Genomic DNA, 19675 nt, shown 5'->3' with positions numbered 1-19675 from the left:
TGAACGTTAAAAAAAACCGCGTGCGAATTTTTCGAGCGCGTCTCAAATCTTGTTGTATCTCGAAGTACGTAATCGAAAACTTGATAAAAAAAAATAATAAACTCTGTAACCGCGAAGAAAACCTGTTTTCAGAGAAAAGCGAGCTGGAGAGGTTAAAACAATCTGCATTTCAGATAGCGAAATGAAAGACACTTTCCTCTCGGTGTCCGCTCTTCTTTTCCTTCCGAGGCCGCGGAAAGCCTGGCAAAATGCTCGGCGGAATGAAAATTTATTGGCAATATCGCGACATGGTCGGGCACGCTTGGACCGAGCCGTAGCTCTTCTATGAAAAATACATTCGCGTAATACGTTTCAAGTCGCCCGACGGGCGGTCGATTGTCTCGCGAGACCGAAACGCGTGTATCGCGCACCGGCGATTTCCCCTTCGCCCCTTCGTGAAATACTACCACGTTATTAAGATCCAGCTCTCGAGGCCCTCTGCCACCCCGCGAGGAATGCATTATGCGAATTTATATGCGCGCATATACGAGAGGCTCGCCGTAAATTTGTCGCGAGATTTATGGGACGCCGATACATCCCGATATATCGCGCGAATAATGGCCGCAAGCGGCGATCGATTCGCGTTCGAACAAATCGCACGGATAAGATTCTCCGTGGGAACTCCGCGAAATTTATTGAATTCCCATGGACACGCAACTTTTAAGTACTTTCTCGGCGCATTTTACCGCAATTCCGAACTCCTCCGTCTTCCAACGACTTGGCGGTTCAAGTCTGCTCCGGCTGAATTTTTCATACGGACATTCAAGTCGCACAGATTTAATTTCACGTTAAATGCTACACGTTTGATTGATTATGGATAAACGACTAATATTATCACGCGCGTAATTCTCTGTAATTTTTAAAATATTATAGAAACGTTTTACTCGTTGAATTTTTTTTTAATTTTTTTCACGAATAACGTAGAAAATTTCTTCGCGAACTATATTGAACTTTTCATGCTATCTGCGTGCACAATTTTTATGGAAATTTTCTACAAGCTCTTCTCATAGCGTGGTTAAAACTCTGACTTCAAATTAAATGTCGAATGAAATTCTTTGATGGTTTACGGCCGCGAAAGACAGAAGAAAGCTTCTTATGTTTCTGAAGTCTATCCGAAGTCCAAACGTGCTGTCCGATCGAAAACTGTCAGCGACTCCATAGAGAGAGGATCCTGGGGGATAAACGCCGCTGGATGTCGTTTCTAGGTCGACGTATCCGAAAAGCCAACGAAATTGAACCGTTCTCCCCTTTCGTGTCCCTCTTGCCGTCTCTTTGTCGCGCCAACTGCTTTGCTTTTCGATAAAAAAATTATTCGTCAACGAGGCAGAGTGTGAAAGACAGAAGGGGGGCACTGACTAAATGACAGGGAACGAGAGAAAGAGAAAACTGGAGAGAAAGAGAGAGAGAGAGAGAGAGCGAAGCAAACTATTTGGAGATTGTGTCAGTATACACTGTCATCGAACACTTGAACTCGACGCATTGCAACGCGATTTCAGTGGATTTTGGAAAATCGATTATACGACGAACATGGCGAGCTTAACAAGTAAACCTGAATATTAAATGCGCGATCGATAAGCACAATAATAGAAACTGTATTGAAATATAAACGACATCCTAGCTAATATTTTAAATCGCGAATCTTTTTTTTTTCTATTTTGTAATTTTATTTGCGTTATGACTTTTTGAATTTTTTGTAATTTTAAATTATTTTTGTATGATCTGATAATATGTTTTTCTAATTTTTTTAAATATATAATTATACGTACCTATAACATAAAAGCTTTCTAAAAATAATTTCAACCAAGTCGAGATCATGAATCCCTAAAAAAAACATCGTAACATTTATGGATGTTATTAAGTTGAAAGCATTTTTTTATGCTTTCGCTTGCAGGTGGTACGCGCAAACAGGGGCAGAGCCAATGTTGGTGCTTTCCGGTCCCAGGACCAGACTTCTTGGTTCCGTGTTGGCCATCGAGGCGGTAACGTTAGAAGACAGCGGCGTATATCGCTGTTCCACTTCCAACCCTGGCGGTGAAGCGAGCGCTGAAATCAGGTAAGCATTTTTTTTTTTAATTACTGACTCTTTCATATTGATTAAATTTTATTAATTATCATATGCGTATCACGTTTCAATTGTGTTATTTTACCTTATTCGCTCGTTATAACGTTATCCCATCAAATTAAAATTAATAGCAGATTTTTTTCTTTAATTATTATTCCAGGTTGATCGTGACGGCACCTCTTCACGTGGAAGTTACGCCTCCGTTGCTCAGTGTTCACTTAGGAGGAAATGCCGAGTTCAGGTGCGAAGTTGGCACGCATCCACAAGCTGGACCACACTTTATCACATGGTACAAGGACGGCCGGCAACTTCCAGGGACAGGAAGGCAGTCGGAATTGCTGAAGCTTAACGGAATCGGGAGGGAAGATCGCGGCATGTATCAATGCATTGTGAGAAGGTCGGAAGGCGATACGGCTCAAGCATCGGCGGAACTTCAACTGGGCGGTACGTAAAATACTTGCCGTATCTTTCTTCGGTTACGAATCGCATTATAAATATCGAGGGCGTTTACAACTTTTAGTTTCAAAGGTTAGAGTTAATGAAGAAATTTTGAAAATAACGAAGCGCAAAGTATATTATAAAATTTGTCCGTAAGAGCGACCGACGAGATCTCCGAACTTCGTTTAAATATCAAGCGCTGCAACTAATTTGGAAGCATCGAGCGCAGATCAACATCGTGCTCGCTTCGGCGAGAAATAGCGTCGCGTAGATAAGGATAATTTAACTTGAGACGGGAGAGAACCGACATTCCACTCGGGCGAGGGAGAGACATCTCATCGATTAAATACGTTAACTGTTAAAGGCCCAGTCATAACGATCGTTCGTGCTTCACGACTTCGCGCGGAAAGTACTAATAATAGCGTTTCGATCACGAGTGCAGCATCATCCCCAGAGATCCCATATAATAACGGAGACGGTTCGATCTTCTTGCGCCAGGATATTGACCCGCCTCCCTTTGCGCTTCTCTCTCTCACCCTCTCCCTCTTTCACTCTCGTGTCATCTTCGAAAGGCACTGTCAAAGGTGTCCCAACGAGAGAGAAGACACAACGCACCGATCGACAGCCCGCGTTATACTACCTATCAAATTACACAGAACTCGATTACTCGGCAAAGAGGCGGCCGCGTGCCGAAGGGTAGGTAGCACTTTGAAGTGGAGAGGAATCTTCTTTTACACGGCTTTTATCTCGTTTTGCAGTTGTGCACTCTCATCCTCGGGGTCGTTCTTGCAGCGCCTCGATGCGTTCTGCACGTAAAACGTCCACCTCCCACGTGATATCGATCTTAATAATAGATATACCCCGATGAATTAAGAGTCACTCTTTGTTCGGTAAAATTTGCACTAACTCTAATTATAAGAATATTTAATGCGGGATATTAAAAGAGGTTTTTTTTTTTTTTTTTCACCGTGAATTTAAACTTTATCGGCGCAACTTAATTAGCCCCGAGTGAATTGTACTTTAGCGAAGATTCAATTCGGAATTTCTGGTGTATTCGATCAAAATTTCAAGAAGCGCCGCGATAAAATTGGCGAATATATCTGAAATATTCACGAGCGTTAAAGATTCGGCTCAAAAACCTGTCGTTAATGCATAGTTAACGTGCCACATTGTGACCAGACACACCCTGTATATCTAGACCAGTTGTTCGGGGAGTGTTGGTGGCAGGGCGGGCGACCAGCAGGGAGGAAAGGCCTTTGAAACAACAATGAAGTTAGTGTCTCTCGCTCGTCAGCGTCAGTAATGCACGGAATTTACGTCAAAGAGAATTCAAGCGAGCGAACGCCGACGGCAAGGACATCCTGGCTTGCGCGAGCGAGCGGGACAAAGCTACCGCCGATGCAATTTCGTCGTACGCGAGAACGAGGATGAGAAAAGCGGCCCAGCGCTGCTGGCCAGTCGCAACCGGGGCAACTGTAAAAAAAAAAAAAAAAAAAAAAAAAATAATTTTCGAGGCCGAATAGTACGCTTGGCAAATTGTGCAAGGTGCATTTCGCGAAATTCAAGCATCTCTCGTTCGTAAAATCCACTCGACATAATAGCTGCGCACGATTGACCGGCTGGCTATTCGCGTTTACGCGATTAGCGAACGCTCTATCGATTGAACCACCTCGCCGTTGACGGTCATGGAAGAATGTCGATTTACGTAAAACATTGTAGTTTTTTTTTTTTCTTTTCTCCCTCGTAAAATGAATGTCGGGAGATTATTAATAATTCGGTATCCGGAAATATGTGAGGCGAGGAGGAAAATTAATTTTTACCAAGGAGATCCTCGCTTTATCTCTTCTTCCCTATTTCCTCATGGTACACGTGAAACTCCACGAATCGTATATTGCCGCTACACATAAAATGTTCCGTCCGCTACAATTTCAAGCGCCGAGGCAAATGCGCGAATTCTATAGTACGTGGCAGAATAGAAACGGCGGCAGAAAAGTCATTTCCTCGAGCGAACAGAACTGCCAAATTACTCAAAATGAATTCCTCGTGTTTGAAGCGTCTGTGTGCGCTTGAAACGCGTTTTTACCGATTCGACTAACGTCCGAGTGCTTTAATTTGCCGTTTTTATATTGCTCCGTCGGAAATAGTCGCGACAACGTCCTGCGCCGTGGAGTGATAGAAGTATGAATGTAATTATTTTACTGCGGAACTCTGATCAAAAAAGGATCTCGAATTTTTATATCCATTTTACGTAATTTTAACGTGAACGTAATTTCATGGATACATCGTGTATTAATATTCCTAATGACTTTTATTATTTTTGTATGACAGATTACACTTTAATGGACCGATTAAAATGATGATGAATATATTAATTATTCGCGGGACAATCAACGTAAAAGCGGTAAAATGTTCCCGTTGAGCGGCGAACATCTTGCTCCGAGATATTATAATACCGACGTCGGTCGCTATCACCGTCACTTAAAATTCCATTTCATCGACCGGAAGTAGAAGAGACTATGATGGGCGCGCTAATGATCGCCAAGAAGAATCGAGACGGGATTCATCAATTTGCGCATGGATTCGCGAACACGGTGAAGCGCCAAGAATTCGGTTTTCATTTCGACGACTTCTATTTTTAGAGAGAGGCATAGTCCTCGCGACGCGACAACGAAGCTCTTTTTAATGACGACGGAATTGCGGGGGCACTGCCGGAAAAATCGGCACGGCCGATCTTGAGCTCGTAGTCTGTTGCGAAAATCCACGTGGAATCTTCTCTTTTCGCTCTCTCGCGGGCTTTGCGTATATCGGTTCTGTTTCTCCCCCGTGTGTTACTCCGGGGTAACATCGACGAAGAAAAGAGAAATATGCTCGGCGCTTCCGCGACGGCGAGCCCATTGTCTCTCGCATTCCATCGCGAATATGCATTGGGCGTGGCGGCTTTCAGGATCAGGATATCGCGCACCCTCGCCCGCCTTCTTCTTTCCACGGCTCGCTCGTAACCCTTCGCTTAACCCCCGCTGCACTCGCGTTTTATTGCCAGGTCGCAGTATTCCCGTGGATTATATCAGTAATCCACATTTTCTCGTAGCGGAAATAAATACAGATGTACGAAGAGAGAATTTTCCAGCCTGAGGTTTTAGATACCGCGCGCTTGAATCGTAGGATACGGAAACACAAACGGTTAGGATACCTTTGTAACGATTTTCAGAAACGAGGAACTTGCTTATCTGTAATATCGAATTTGCATTAATTCCGCATCGCGGAAGCGAGATTCGCCTTTTTCCTCTTTCACTTTAAACGACCGCGCCCAGATATTTTCGTGTTCTAGCAACTTTGATTAACGGTAACGGTTAGCGGCATAAATTTGTTCCCCTTCGCGTAATTAAGCTCGCCTTACACGTTAACGTTCCAGACGCGCCGCCCGTGCTCCTGTATTCGTTCATCGAGCAAACTCTCCAGCCAGGACCCGCCGTGTCCTTAAAATGTTCTGCCGCAGGAAATCCTACACCTCAGGTATCATGGGCGTTGGACGGTTTTCCCTTACCGACTAATGGAAGGTAAGCTCGTACAATTCTCTGAAATAACCTACATTTTTGCTTTATTCCGCGCGTCTGCCGTATATATAAGAGTTGATACCTAATTCACTGGAGTAACTAATGATTCCGCAAAAAGTACGAGAAAACTGAAGAGGAGAGAAGAAAAATGTCGGCCGTTTGTATATGATCGTGGCATTGAGTTATGTATTTCTCGACCACCGTGTCGAAAATATGTATAACGCCCTGAGTTATTACTGTACGCCTTAACATTGTTAAACTCTGAATGGCGAGTGGTTCATAATTATCGCGATCAACGGTTTCTAAAATAAAAAATGAACGGACCATCAATCGCGCGAGACATTGAACTTAAAATTTCGAACGGTGCCAACTCGCGATCGTACGCGCGCGTGCAATATTTGTCGGAAAGAATGACGTGCACAGGCCTCGCTACGTTTAACGACTGATAAGCATAAAGGATCCACCATCTCGCGGAACCCCCCGGTATTCCGTTTTATCGTCAGTTTTCCATTTCTCGTCGCTCGTATCCACTTTACTCGCAACCGGACGCGCTTCCGGCGGCCGTAGTTTCATTCTCGTCTGATCGAGATGGAACGTGACAAATTCTAAACGATAACGCGGAACGATAACGCCGGGGATTCGCGCCCGCGCGCTCCCTGATTGTGAGATTCACGAGATTGTCTCGATTTGAGAGCTGTCTAGCCGCGCGTCATACCGATAACGGATAGAAATGCGAAATGCATTTCGTGAAAGGTCCCACGTTTCATTTTGCCATCTTCAGTTTTATCGCGCTTTTATTACGTGGCTTTGCCATCGCTATCGCGATCGAGAAATACGATTGTTTTGCAACCGCCGTTACACCCTAAACGATTCTTTTTGTATTACCGTGCCCCGGTGTCGCGCGGAATATTTAGTTATCCTTCGCATATCCGTCGAACGTGACGAATTACTTCGTAAATTACTTTGCAAATCAAAAGCTCGTTGATTGTTGGGGCTAGGTTCGTCATTGGCCAGTACGTGACGGTGCACGGCGACGTAATATCCCACGTTAATATAAGCCACGTCATGGTGGAGGACGGAGGCGAATATTCCTGCACTGCCGAAAATCGCGCGGGAAAGGTGACACATGCCGCACGGCTGAATGTTTACGGTGCGTACCTTCCACTAATTATCATCGTGTGTATAATGTGAGACAAATTATAATTAACTTGACGCAACGCTAGCCGCTCGAAAACTAACCGCAGAGGTGAAGCCTCCACCTCTCGCTTTTTGATATCGAGTAGTCGCATCAATGATTAATGACTTATCACTAATTTATGATAATAAATCATCGTCATACATAAACTGCGATATGATTATATTTTTCCCGAAAATAAGGATATTATTATCAACGTTAATTATCATGTGACATTAATTAGAGAGGAAATGGTACAAATTTACATTTTAATATCTCGAAAAGCACATTGCAAGAATAATATTTTTGTTGGAAGGTTTTCATTAATTCGCGATGGGATTTTAAATAGCGGGTTAATTATCTATCGAATTTGATCGTAATTTTCTGTCATTTGCGAGCTCATTGATTTAGAAAAATCAAGGAAAATATGTCAACGTAAAATAATTTGTCTAGGACTTCCATACATACGTCTGATCCCGAAGGTGACCGCCGTTGCCGGCGAGACTCTCCGTTTGAAGTGTCCGGTGGCCGGATATCCGATCGAGGAGATCAAGTGGGAGAGAGCCAATCGTGAATTACCGGACGATCTGCGTCAGAAGGTCCTCACGGACGGCACCCTGATGATCAGCAGTGTCCAAAAGAAGGGCGATGCCGGCGTTTACACTTGCTGGGCGAGGAACAAGCAAGGTCACAGCGCCAGGAGATCCGGAGACGTCGCAGTGATCGGTAAGGCCTCATTTTCGGTTTCCTATGTCATCGAATTGTCGCAGATGGATCAATCCGACCGAAGACCACGAAGACAATCTGACAGCGAGCGCCGCGGCGAGATGAAAGGACGTCCTACGATGCTAGAAGAACGATCGGAAAAACTATCATCGTATAATCGATAATCGGAAATACGAGGTCGTGTGAAGCCAGGGGTGATAGATAAATTTCAGGATTGTGGAAGGACACCCCCGAGACACGTGCCATGTTACCGATTGCCGTATCTATATATCGTAACGTGCGCTCACGAGCTGTCTCGTTGTTATTATTTCAGTTCCCCCAAAAATTAGCCCGTTCACGGCAGATCGTGACCTGCATCTCGGCGAGCGCACCACCCTGACGTGCTCAGTGACCAGAGGCGATCTGCCACTGTCCATCACGTGGCTCAAGGATGGACGCTCGATGGGGCCGTCGGAACGTGTCACTGTCACCAATATGGACCAGTACAATAGCATACTGATGATTGAAAGTTTATCTCCAGATCACAACGGCAACTACTCGTGCGTGGCCCGTAACGTGGCCGCAGAGGTATCGCACACGCAGCGGCTTGTGGTTCATGGTAATCCTCCTCTAGGCCCCCTACAATTTGCCCGACGACCGCCTGACCGCCCGAATTTTGCGTGTGCGCGTGTGTGCCCGTTGCGTGCGTGCGATTTACGTCGATCAGGCTCGAAAATGGAAGCTGTACGTGGAAGCTGCGCGTCGTTCTCGTCAGCAATTATTGTTACGCTTCTAATCCGCGAGAAACGTCGAATTGATCCGCGAAATCGATCGTGAATACTTTCATTCCGTACGAGAATAAACTTTATCTTACTCACCTTACGTAACGGCGACGCGCTTCCAAGCAAATCCACGACGAGACCTTGCCGATTTCTCGTCACCAAGGAACGTAGAGACTTGGTGACTTGTAATTAAAGATTGCTCACGCTTAGCGTGACTCTTCCTAATGCACGATACCCGCCTCTACCTCTCCCATACGTCCTCAAAAGAAAGTTGCGTTCTGATTTTTCGAAAGCGACACCGTGCGTTTCCTCTCTTAACGTCTGTAATTAAAGCTGTTGTTAAAATTCTTTTGCGTCATACAATTAAAAAAAAGTATTTTTTTATAGTATTTGAGACGGACGTAACAAGTTCTGTGATAGTCACTTTAAGATGATTAAAACACGATCGAATATCTTAAAAGAAACGATGCAGTAGCTTCGAAAAGACGGAGCCTCGCTCTTACATTAAAAAGATCGGATGCTGCGCGCAAGTGTGCGATGCCAATTTAAGTGTATAAGGTGTGAGGGCGTCAGGGGCAGGTCCGCGGCGGGGCCAACCTCTCTCTCCTCTACATTGCTACGTTACTATACTGCCTCTATTGTACATATATTCTACATATATATACATATTATATTCTATATATATATATCTACATATACATGGACGTACCACTGTTAATATGAAGCGGAAGGAACAGAAGCAAAAAGAACTGAAAAAAAAAAGAAAATATATATATATACACATACCGTCTCACAGTATAAATCTATATATATATATTTATGCATATATATATAAAAAGAACACGTATACCTGGTATTACAAGGTTCTTGCGTTTTTTGGTGCCATCTTTTTCTTGCTCTCACGTATGGTTCTCTCTTCTCTCTTGACCTTTTCCAGTACCCCCTATTATTGAGCCATTTACGTTCCAAGAGGGACTATCCGAGGGGATGCGGACGCGGACGGTGTGCGGGGTCGCGGCGGGAGATCCACCCCTAACCATATCCTGGTTAAAAGACGGCCAAAGCCCTTTTCCTTTACCGCCGAATCTGGCATCCGTCGCAAATGTTTCTCAACTGGATCCTTACTCGAGCCTCCTCAGTATAACGAATCTCGCGGCCGAGCACTCCGGTGACTATACCTGCGTCGCCGCGAACCCCGCCGCCGAGGTCAGGTACACGGCCAAGCTACAGGTAAAAGGTAACTAGATGATCGCCAACCCTTGTCCTAGAGTTCCTAATAATCGTCTCGCCAAGCCTCTTGACTGTTTTACCCCGATCTAAATTAAACGATATTTCTTTTTTTTTCTTTTTTTTTTACCTAAAAAAAAAAATTTTGAATTAGAAAAAATTTACATTGTAAAGCCGTGTATTAAATCCTTTATGAATATTATTATAAGCTACTTAAGCAGGTATTAATTTCCATATTGTAAATTTAAATTTAAGCATTATGTGAATCAATTAATTAATTTTTCGCACACTTAAATAGTCGATACTGGCACATTGAAAAAGTCCGTCGTCGTGAACTTCAACAGCCTGTCGGTTTGTAATTAAGTTGTACATTTCGAAACTTGTCGGGGTCGGACGTCGTCCTCTAAACATTCAATCCATTACTCCTTCGATCCGTTCTCCAATCTCAGTCGCCATTTCATCATCCACCGCCATCGACATATCACCGCGCTTATTGACTCGGTTCCCGCTTCACCATAGTTCATCATAGTTGTGTTCTCGCCGGGATGTGACATTTAGAGAGAGCGTATTCTACGTTGGCTCCACAGCTTAAAGACGATACTATCGAGATTTCAAATGACGGCACGTTCACCCCCGGGCGAGATCACGATCATTATGCTCCGAACCTCCTTGTCCCCGTCTCTTCTACCTCGTTTCTAACCCGTCGAGTTCCTCCCGCAGATCTATCCGAGATTCCTACTTACCCTAGACACAGTGTGTATTACATTTGCGTTGCTTTGGCTCTCTGGGAATGCGTCGGTATCTCGTGGACCCCCGAGGTTTGCTTGACTTGACCGAATAATAAAGGTAACAGTTTGCACCTTTCCTTATTTTTTACTCGTTTCAACTACAACATCTACAACAACAACAGCAACAACTGCAGCTACAAATAAATGAAAATGATTAAAAAAAAAAAAAAAAAAGATTTTTTCTGGCCTGCGTGCGTGCGTGTATGTGAGCATCAATACATCATTCGGCATGATCTCTTTACGTAGACGTAGACCACTTCTGCCTGCACATTTTACATGTAAATTATACATCTCTTTGTGTGGGTTTGTGTGTTTATCGATTTATATTTTTATAATACATATATCGAAGTATCTTGATCACCCAAGTGCGAGCACGTGCCACTACGCTCACGACCAAATCTTCACCGACCTTTGCGCTGGCTCTCCTTTGGGCTCGTTGGAAGACAATCTTTATTCACTTCTGCATGCTTTCTCACCAAACTTTCTTTATCTCTCTCTCTCTTTCTCTCTATTTTTCTATCTCTGTCTGTCTGTCGGTCTGTCTCTCTGTCTTTCTCTTTGTCCGTCCGTACCTCTTTCTCTTTTTTACATTTCTTTTGTCGCAACGAGACGAGGATGTCAAACGCTCGCGTATCGCGCCCGCAAGCTCTTTTACGTATTAAAGTAAAGAAATAAAATGGTCCTACGTAGTAAAAAGCTCTTAAACTTGCCGGCGGCTAACAAAATTTGCAATTTGCAAGCTTGTACTCGGCGCAAGAATATAAAATCCTGAAAATATTCCGAGCGTGCATCCTCCGCCTTGTTGGCGACTAGTAAAAAAAATGTAGGCTAGTAGTACGTATATCATTAATTAAAATCGTACTTTATTAAACTAGTCGTTAGACGCGGGTACTTATATATATACATATATATTGTTCTTATTATTGGTATCATTATTAATTATTATTATTCGCCACCTTCACGAGGTCCGCACTCAAACACTTCCTGCCCTTTTTCCGAGAGTTCTACTTGTTTCACACCGCCATCGTTTGGGCTCGAGTATATTTGTATACTCATGTTACATATGTTATATACATATCTATATCTATATATCTATCTATCTATATACATATATTATATATTGTCGCACGCGATCGATGCGTGGCCGATACTTTGCCGTCTTGTAAAACGTTGGAAACTCCCACTCACAGTATCTCGCTTGTGCAGCGTTTTTATCACCACAGTAAGAAGTAGAACCTTGCCAAACAATACACCTGAACGTACAATAACCACCCCTCATTTTGAGACTTTGTCGACAAATCGATGCGCGACGCAAAATCTCGCGCCGGACGGATCGAGAAACTTTGACGATCAAGCATCCGTTTGCTCTTACCTGTATTTTTTTTTTCTCTTTTTTTTTTATCTTCTTCTTTCCTTACGAGCTGAGAGCTGTATTATACGTACTGTTGTCGCGCGCTATCATAGAGACGCCTTCGTTTCGTTGTCCTTGTTGGTAGCTCCTAGGAGAGTTAACGTTGCAGATAATAGATGATCGATTGCCTCCGCCCTTGTCACATTCCTTGTTACCCTGTTGCGGTGTTGAACATAGAGGTGAATTGTCTGCTGCTGCCTGGCGTGCGAATGACACGAGACTTTATATATCAATTGACACCCGCGAAATACGCCTCGCATCGATTCATGACCCCCTGACTCTCCACGATTCTAACCTGCTCCACATACTTACCTTCATTCTCACTCTGTCTTCTCTCACAATCAGTATCTTTATCAGTTTCTTCATTGCGCGAACATCCGCGAGTGTGCGTCCGCGTTCGAGATCACTGAAATTCGAGAAAAGAAAAAAAAATGAGAAAAATTACGCGGAAGTAGAGAGAGCGCGCGCGCATTCCAAAGAGAGAAGATCAAACGAGAAGCGGCGCAAGCTTTACGCGGGAGGCGCCCATCCCTCGATAGATCGGCGTTTTCTCTCCTTCTCCCTTACTCTCTTTTCGCGCCGTCTTTTATCGGTTCGTTTGAGATTCGATCTCTTTGACGTGCAAAATCGCGTGTCGCGCATCGAAGCGACACGAGCTCACGTAGCTCTCTTCCGTTTGTGTCGCGCTTTTTCACGACTTTCTCTATCTCTCTTTCTCTCTGTTTCTCTTTCTCTCTATCATGATAAAACGTACCTGTCTCTAAATCGCTAACGACCAGTAAAGCAAGACGTGATATAAGTTGAACGCCGGCACGCGTGACGGATTTGCGTAAAGCGGTTGTCTCTGACGTTGCAGTGCCGCCCAGATGGATCGTCGAGCCGAGTGACGTTAGCGTCGAGAGGAATCGTCACGTCGCGCTGCACTGCCAGGCGCAGGGCGTCCCGACACCGACGATCGTCTGGAAAAAAGCCACCGGTAAGAGGAGTCTTAATAAAACGTATTCGCCACGACAGTCAGCGGAGCAAACGAATTTTATTTCGCATTGGTATCGCTTCATTCTTTCGCTCGCAAGTCGATCGAGCGCTCGTTTCGATCGAACGCAAACATTTTATTTACTTCAAGTAGATTTGGTTTATAGGTTAAGTGTGAAGCGGGACATGAGTCTTTTTTTCTTTTTTCTCACGCGATATTTGTTAACAGGAAGCAAAGCTGGCGATTACGAGGAGTTGCGCGAAAGAACCTACACCAAGATTCTCAGCAACGGCACTCTATTGCTTCAACATGTGAAAGAGGACAGAGAAGGATTCTACCTGTGCCACGCGAGCAATGGCATTGGAAGCGGCTTAGGCAAAGTCGTGCAATTAAAAGTCAATTGTAAGTAAAGAACGTCGTATTATTCGCTTTAAAAATTAATTAAATATTTCGTACGATGCAATTACTAATGACGATTTAACTCTTTGACCGTCGCGCTATTCTTCGTAACGTAAGCCGAGACGTGCACGTAATACTTGACGTAAGTGTTACGAGAAAAGACGCGAGTTTTACGCGACGGTCGAAGGGTGAATTTTTAGATGTTTTACAATTGGATCACACGTTTCTTGTGCTTTATCACTGAGCAGCGTCTCCGTATTTCGCGGCACCATCGCGGCTCGTTACCGTGAAGAAGGGGGACACGGCGACATTGCATTGCGAAGTACACGGCGATAAGCCGGTTACCGTTACCTGGCTGAAAGGCGGTAAAAGCGAGCTGAATCCCTCGACGAATTATCGGTAAGTCGAGATTAACCGTACGTAGAATTATGGACTTTCTGCGGCGCAGCGCGAAAATCGATACTCGCCGATGAATAAACCAAAACGACGCAAAATCTCTGCGCCTGCCGCGATTTTCGTTAGATTATCGTGTCGTTTCGCATGGAATGTTCATTGCGAGCGACACGTTAGTCTCGATAAATCGATCGTGCCGGAATTTAGCAAATGAGATGCGACGGTTATTAATAATGCATTCCTGGTTGATAATAGAGAGCGCGTACAGGCATGTAAAACGCGTATGTTTGAAAAATTCACAAGCGCCTATATATCCGATTAAAAAGGCCGAATGCAATCCGTTTATCCGTTCATTAGTGAAAGAACATTGAAATACTGTTTTTCAAAGGGTGAGTTGGAGACGAAAAAAATATTAGCATACCTACCACTTCCAATGCGACGGCATATGAATATTTCATAGTCGTTCCCTTTTCGTAGAGCTTTTAATAAACTTTTATAAATTCGCTGTGAAGCGTCGCAGTGAAGCAGGAAGTAACGCCGGACGGTGTCATCGCGCAATTGCAAATCTCATCGGCGGAAGCTACTGACAGCGGAGCGTACTTTTGCCAGGCGAATAATCTTTACGGTCGCGATCAGCAGCTGGTGCAACTCCTCGTCCAAGGTATGATATAGGTTTATAGGTCAATTTGCCCCAATATGGAATAATTGAATTTCGGATGCGATACTCTTGCGTGCTTAATGTATATATACACATAATATATATGTATCGATGCACGAGTGCATTAATATCGAATTCCGCATGTTTTAGAGCCGCCTCAACCGCCGAGCGCCCTAGAAACTGCCATGGTGGCTAGTCGCAGCATTAATGTTAAGTGGCAGCATAAGTCGCAAGACACTAGCGAGGTCACCAAGTATATTCTCCAGTACAAAGAGGGCGAGGGTAAATTGGCAAATATCGTTTTACATAGAGTAGATGCATTTTTGGATCTTTGAAGTTAAAACTTATAAATTATAAAATAAATAAATTTGACTTAATATAATAAATATTTTTATATGTGATAAATATAATGAATTTTTTGAAGCTATAATATTTTATTAATATTTTGTCTGCCACTGATAAGAATTTGATATTTCTCAGTTTATAATAATGATAAATATATTCAGATAAACCTCTGATCTTGAAATGGACATTACTAGGCGGAATGTGGCAGCAACAAGAATTTACCGGACCACCCTTGCCATACGCGGCATTGATCGACGATTTGAAACCTGCTACGAGATATACTATACGTGTGATAGCGGAAGGTCCGGCGGGCCGGTCTGTTCCCTCGGCGGAACTCATCGTTAGAACCGAGCCGCAAAAACCAGCTGGTCCACCGATGAATCTCGCGGCCAGACCTCTCTCTTCATCCGAGATCCTCGTTACTTGGTCACCACCGTTACAAGAGCTTCGTCACGGTGATATACAGGGTTTCAATGTCGGTTACAAAGAAACGAGGTAATACTGTAATTTAATTTTTGAATTTATAAATAATTTATTTGTTAATTATGGATAAATTAATTGATAGAAAAGAGAAAGGTGAGGAATATCATTATTTCATTGTTATTTTAGCTCGAACAATCCATCGTACAATTTTACCTCCGTCTCAGGCGATGGAGAAGAAGGCGGCGGGGAGCTTCGACTTACAGGTCTTAGACCGTACACCAGGTATACTCTCGTTGTTCGAGCTTACAATCAGGTTGGGCCAGGACCATTGTGCGAACCGTTGCTTACTCAAACCTTGGAAGATGGTGATTATTAAAATTTAAGACTTTATTTTAATATAATAATTAAATAAAATTTTATTTATACCTAATTCTTTTTCTTTAGTATTATTTCTAATGTAGATTTTTTAACGTGACAATGGACAATGATTGTAGTTCCCAGCATGCCACCGGATGATGTAAGATGCGTGGCTCTCACTTCACAATCTTTACAAGTGTCCTGGCAACCTCCACCAAACACTCACAGCAACGGCATTATTCAAGGTTACAAATTAAATTACGAACCGATTTTAGCTGATGCGTGGCGAGGTGTGGATGAGATGGAGGTAATTATTTTAATAATATTAAATTAATCCCTTATCTCGCGTTTTTTAAATTTTATTTAATTAATTTTAAATAACTCTGTGATTATAGGTCCGTAAAACGAGCGCTCTGACAACAGTTTTAACTGGACTCAGACGCTACACGAATTATACTATTCAGGTCTTGGCTTTTACTAGAATTGGGGACGGTGTGCCTTCTGCGACGATTTATTGTCAAACGGACGAAGATGGTAATTTTAATATTTTTAATATCTTAAAATAATATCTTTTAATAAAATTTTAATAAACATTTTTCTTTTTATTTAGTGCCAGGCAGCCCAGCTGATATTAAAGTTGTAGTTAGTTCGCCGCAAGCTCTGTTTATTTCATGGCTACCGCCACTCGAGCCAAATGGAATTATCACGAAATACAATCTTTATACAAGGTAATAAAAATTAAAAATTAAATTTTATTGTTTTTTTTTCTATTTTTTTCTTTAGCATCATATCTATAACACCAAATAACCTTGTGATAGTATTTCGTATAATATAATATTTCTGTTAAATTAAATTAGAGTTGTTGACGGGCGGGAAGAACTCAATCACGGCAAGAAAACGCTATCGGCGACGAGTACGTATTTTGAGGCGACTGACTTACAGCAACACGTTGAATATCAATTTTGGGTGACTGGTAGTACTCGTATGGGTGAGGGTCAAAGTTCGAGAGTGGCGGCGCAGGTTCCAACAAATCGAGTTCCAGCCAGGATTACATCCTTCGGCGGACATGTGGTACGTCCATGGCGAGGTTCGGCGACTTTGGCGTGCAGCGCAGTCGGCGACCCGACGAGAGATTGGTACAAAAGCTCCGCAGAACAGATACGCACAGATTCTGCAAGAAATGTGCAAATTTTAACGTCTGGGGAACTCGTGCTATCGAATTTGCAATCACAGGACAGCGGGAATTATACCTGTCAGGTGGAGAATTCCCAAGGCAACGATAAACTGCATTACACTCTCACGGTGCAAGGTAATTACTGATATTAATTCCATTTTTTATTCTTGTGCCATTTTAATTTTAATGAAACAAGAATCTTGCTTTTTTTACATATAAAAAGTGTTATGCAGCATAATTAAAATATATTTTGTTACATGGATTTTAATAGATAATCAAATTATTATGGACTTTAATTGAGCAGAATATTAATGCAATTTAGAATACACTAGAGTCTAATATCTACTATTACAGTTCCACCCAGTGCTCCAGTATTATACGTAACCAGTTCTACGTCAAGCAGCGTATTATTACATTGGAAATCCGAGCATAACGGTGGCGCGCCTTTGACGGGCTACACTTTGTATTACCGAACTACTCACGGTACTCTTGATGAGTTACAGTTATCTCGCCACGCTACTAGTCACGAACTAAAGGTAAACTTGCATGAGATTAATTTGTAATGATAATTACTATTGAAAGAATATTTATTAATTGGTCTAAGAAATAATTTGGATATATTTTAATGAGTTATTCAATTAAAAAGAGAGTTACACGAAAATTTCTGTTGGCCTTTGATAAAGTATAAATTAATGTAATGTAAGAGAGTACAAGATAAATTTTTTAATTTCTTAAACAGGGGTTGCTGTGTGGAAACACGTATCAATTGTATCTAACGTCGCATAATAAAATCGGCAGCAGTCCGTCATCGCCAGTGCTTTCGGTTCGAACTCAGGGCCAAGCCCCCGGAATTCCACCGGCCGCCTTCCTCAATCCAAACTCCACTACTTTGGTGCTAAGATTGCACGTCTGGCCCGACAACGGTTGTCCTATAAAGTACTTTGTGATTCAGTACAGGCCGATAAATGAGTTTCACTGGACCATGGTGTCAAATAATGTCAAAATGCAACGGCGGTTTGTTGTAACGAATTTAACACCTAGCTCTGTCTACCAGCTTAAGATCGAGGCTCATAACGTAGCCGGCAGCAATCAAGCGGAGTTTACGTTTATAACGCTTACGAAGGAAGGAGGTAAGTTTAAATAAAACTTTAATTGAAGTAATTAAAACTTAGAAGTTTGACGCGATAACTTTAATTGGGAAACATCGAAACGATTTTGCGTCATCTAATGAAACTAAAAGTTTATATTAAAAACTACTGTATTCTTGTAACTTTATAGAAATACCACCGCCAGGACTGTCAAAGCGCGGGATGACGTCTACTATGCCGTTTTATGCAGACATTAAAGTGATACTACCGTTGTTAATAGCTACTCTCGCATTGGTCGCTGCTGCGGTGATTGTCGCCTTTCGCTGGAAGAACCGTAAATTTTTTTAAAATCTTGTTAAATATCTTAATTATATTTTTAAATAATTATTTTAATTTTTTACCACATATCTCTTAAAATTTCTTGCAATGTGTTGAGAAAAAATAAAAAAGTTAATAGAAGCATCCGTTTTCTAGGATATTTGGGAGGACACATGCAACGGCCGATGAAAGAGTCTCAGGAAAATCAACAGAATGCGGAGACGCAGCGAGAACGTTATTATGCCACGATACATAAAGTGGCGTTACAACAAGCAGCAAATACGGGCGCGGGACCCGACAAGATTCCAGGTGAACCTTTGTTACGATATGGACAACCACCAGGTTTGGTACTATAATTACTGTTGCGCAGGTACGAGTCGGCCACTTTTAGCGCCGCTCAACAGTAAAACAAGACTACTTAAAGAAACAGTTAAAAAAAATATCTATCACATTGCATACTTCTAAATTACAGACTCGATTTGTTAAGAAATTAATTTATTTATGAATTGTAAACCTCTCTGTTTGATGTTCTTTAATTAGTCTTAAATATGAAAAATAATCACAAACTTGCATTTAATAAAATAATTTAGCGCGCGTCTTCGTTTATGAATGTAAAATCGAAATAGATGGATGACTGAGACAGTTAGCCCGACGCGATTTGAAAGGTAGGCAATGCCTTTAATGGGTTACAGAGACAGCGGAGGACATTTCGCCGTACGCTACGTTCCAGCTTTCGGAGGGCGGCGGGGGAAGCCTGGCAGGGTTGGGCGCATTGGGTGGACTGGGAGGCGCGGCGGAGGCCACAGCAGCCGGTCTTCATCCGAACAATACTCTTCTACACAGTTTCATGTATCACGAGCACGCCATGACCGAAGGGTGTGCGAGCCCTCCACCAGCGGCGACGGTACATGTCTTAAACCTTTTTTATTTCTTTAAAATTTTATTAACTCCCTGATTCAGTATTAAAATATTATTATGCAAATTATTTTTAAAATATTAAATTATATTTTTTTACCCAAGAATCAAATTATTTGTAGAGCATGAAGAGCGTGTCGTCGAGAAGACGACAACAGAGAAAGCAACAAACCCCGGGCGATGTCGAGAGCGACGAGAGCGAATCTGACCCGGACCAACTAATAAGCTCGCGCACGGAGTCGTCGAATCAGTTGGACGCTGGAAAATTAAAACATAGTATGTATTGATTTCAAGTTTATGAAAACGTTCTTTATATCGGTTTTGTAACGAGTTGTCATTTTAGTTCGCGCGGTCTCGGACTTTATTTATCACGGCACGTCGAGCACGTCTTCGGACATTTCTCCCATGTCCGAACAGAAGTCGCTACCACGGAGGGGGCGATCAAGGTAACG

At 42.7% G+C, this 19675-nt stretch overlaps 1 protein-coding gene across 1 annotated transcript in view; it reads left to right on the top strand.

Annotated features, from left to right (window-relative positions):
• Window positions 1–19675, top strand: part of Dscam2 (Down syndrome cell adhesion molecule 2) — an 81135-nt gene that overhangs the window by 58031 nt on the left and 3429 nt on the right. The window contains 24 exon segments of the mRNA XM_070665423.1: window positions 1931–2092; window positions 2262–2545; window positions 5952–6096; window positions 7092–7243; window positions 7721–7993; window positions 8307–8591; window positions 13037–13156; window positions 13382–13555; window positions 13801–13951; window positions 14458–14606; window positions 14754–14885; window positions 15143–15443; window positions 15558–15736; window positions 15866–16035; window positions 16124–16262; window positions 16339–16456; window positions 16586–17037; window positions 17257–17438; window positions 17642–18032; window positions 18181–18324; window positions 18465–18617; window positions 19001–19212; window positions 19346–19499; window positions 19567–19669. Of these exon segments, the coding sequence (XP_070521524.1) occupies window positions 1931–2092; window positions 2262–2545; window positions 5952–6096; window positions 7092–7243; window positions 7721–7993; window positions 8307–8591; window positions 13037–13156; window positions 13382–13555; window positions 13801–13951; window positions 14458–14606; window positions 14754–14885; window positions 15143–15443; window positions 15558–15736; window positions 15866–16035; window positions 16124–16262; window positions 16339–16456; window positions 16586–17037; window positions 17257–17438; window positions 17642–18032; window positions 18181–18324; window positions 18465–18617; window positions 19001–19212; window positions 19346–19499; window positions 19567–19669 (4725 nt within the window).

This window comes from Cardiocondyla obscurior, linkage group LG13, assembly GCF_019399895.1.
Source record: "Cardiocondyla obscurior isolate alpha-2009 linkage group LG13, Cobs3.1, whole genome shotgun sequence".
NCBI lineage: Eukaryota > Metazoa > Arthropoda > Insecta > Hymenoptera > Formicidae > Cardiocondyla > Cardiocondyla obscurior.
The sequence above is the reverse complement of the archived record's forward strand: the minus strand, read 5'-3'. Positions and strand labels throughout refer to the sequence as shown.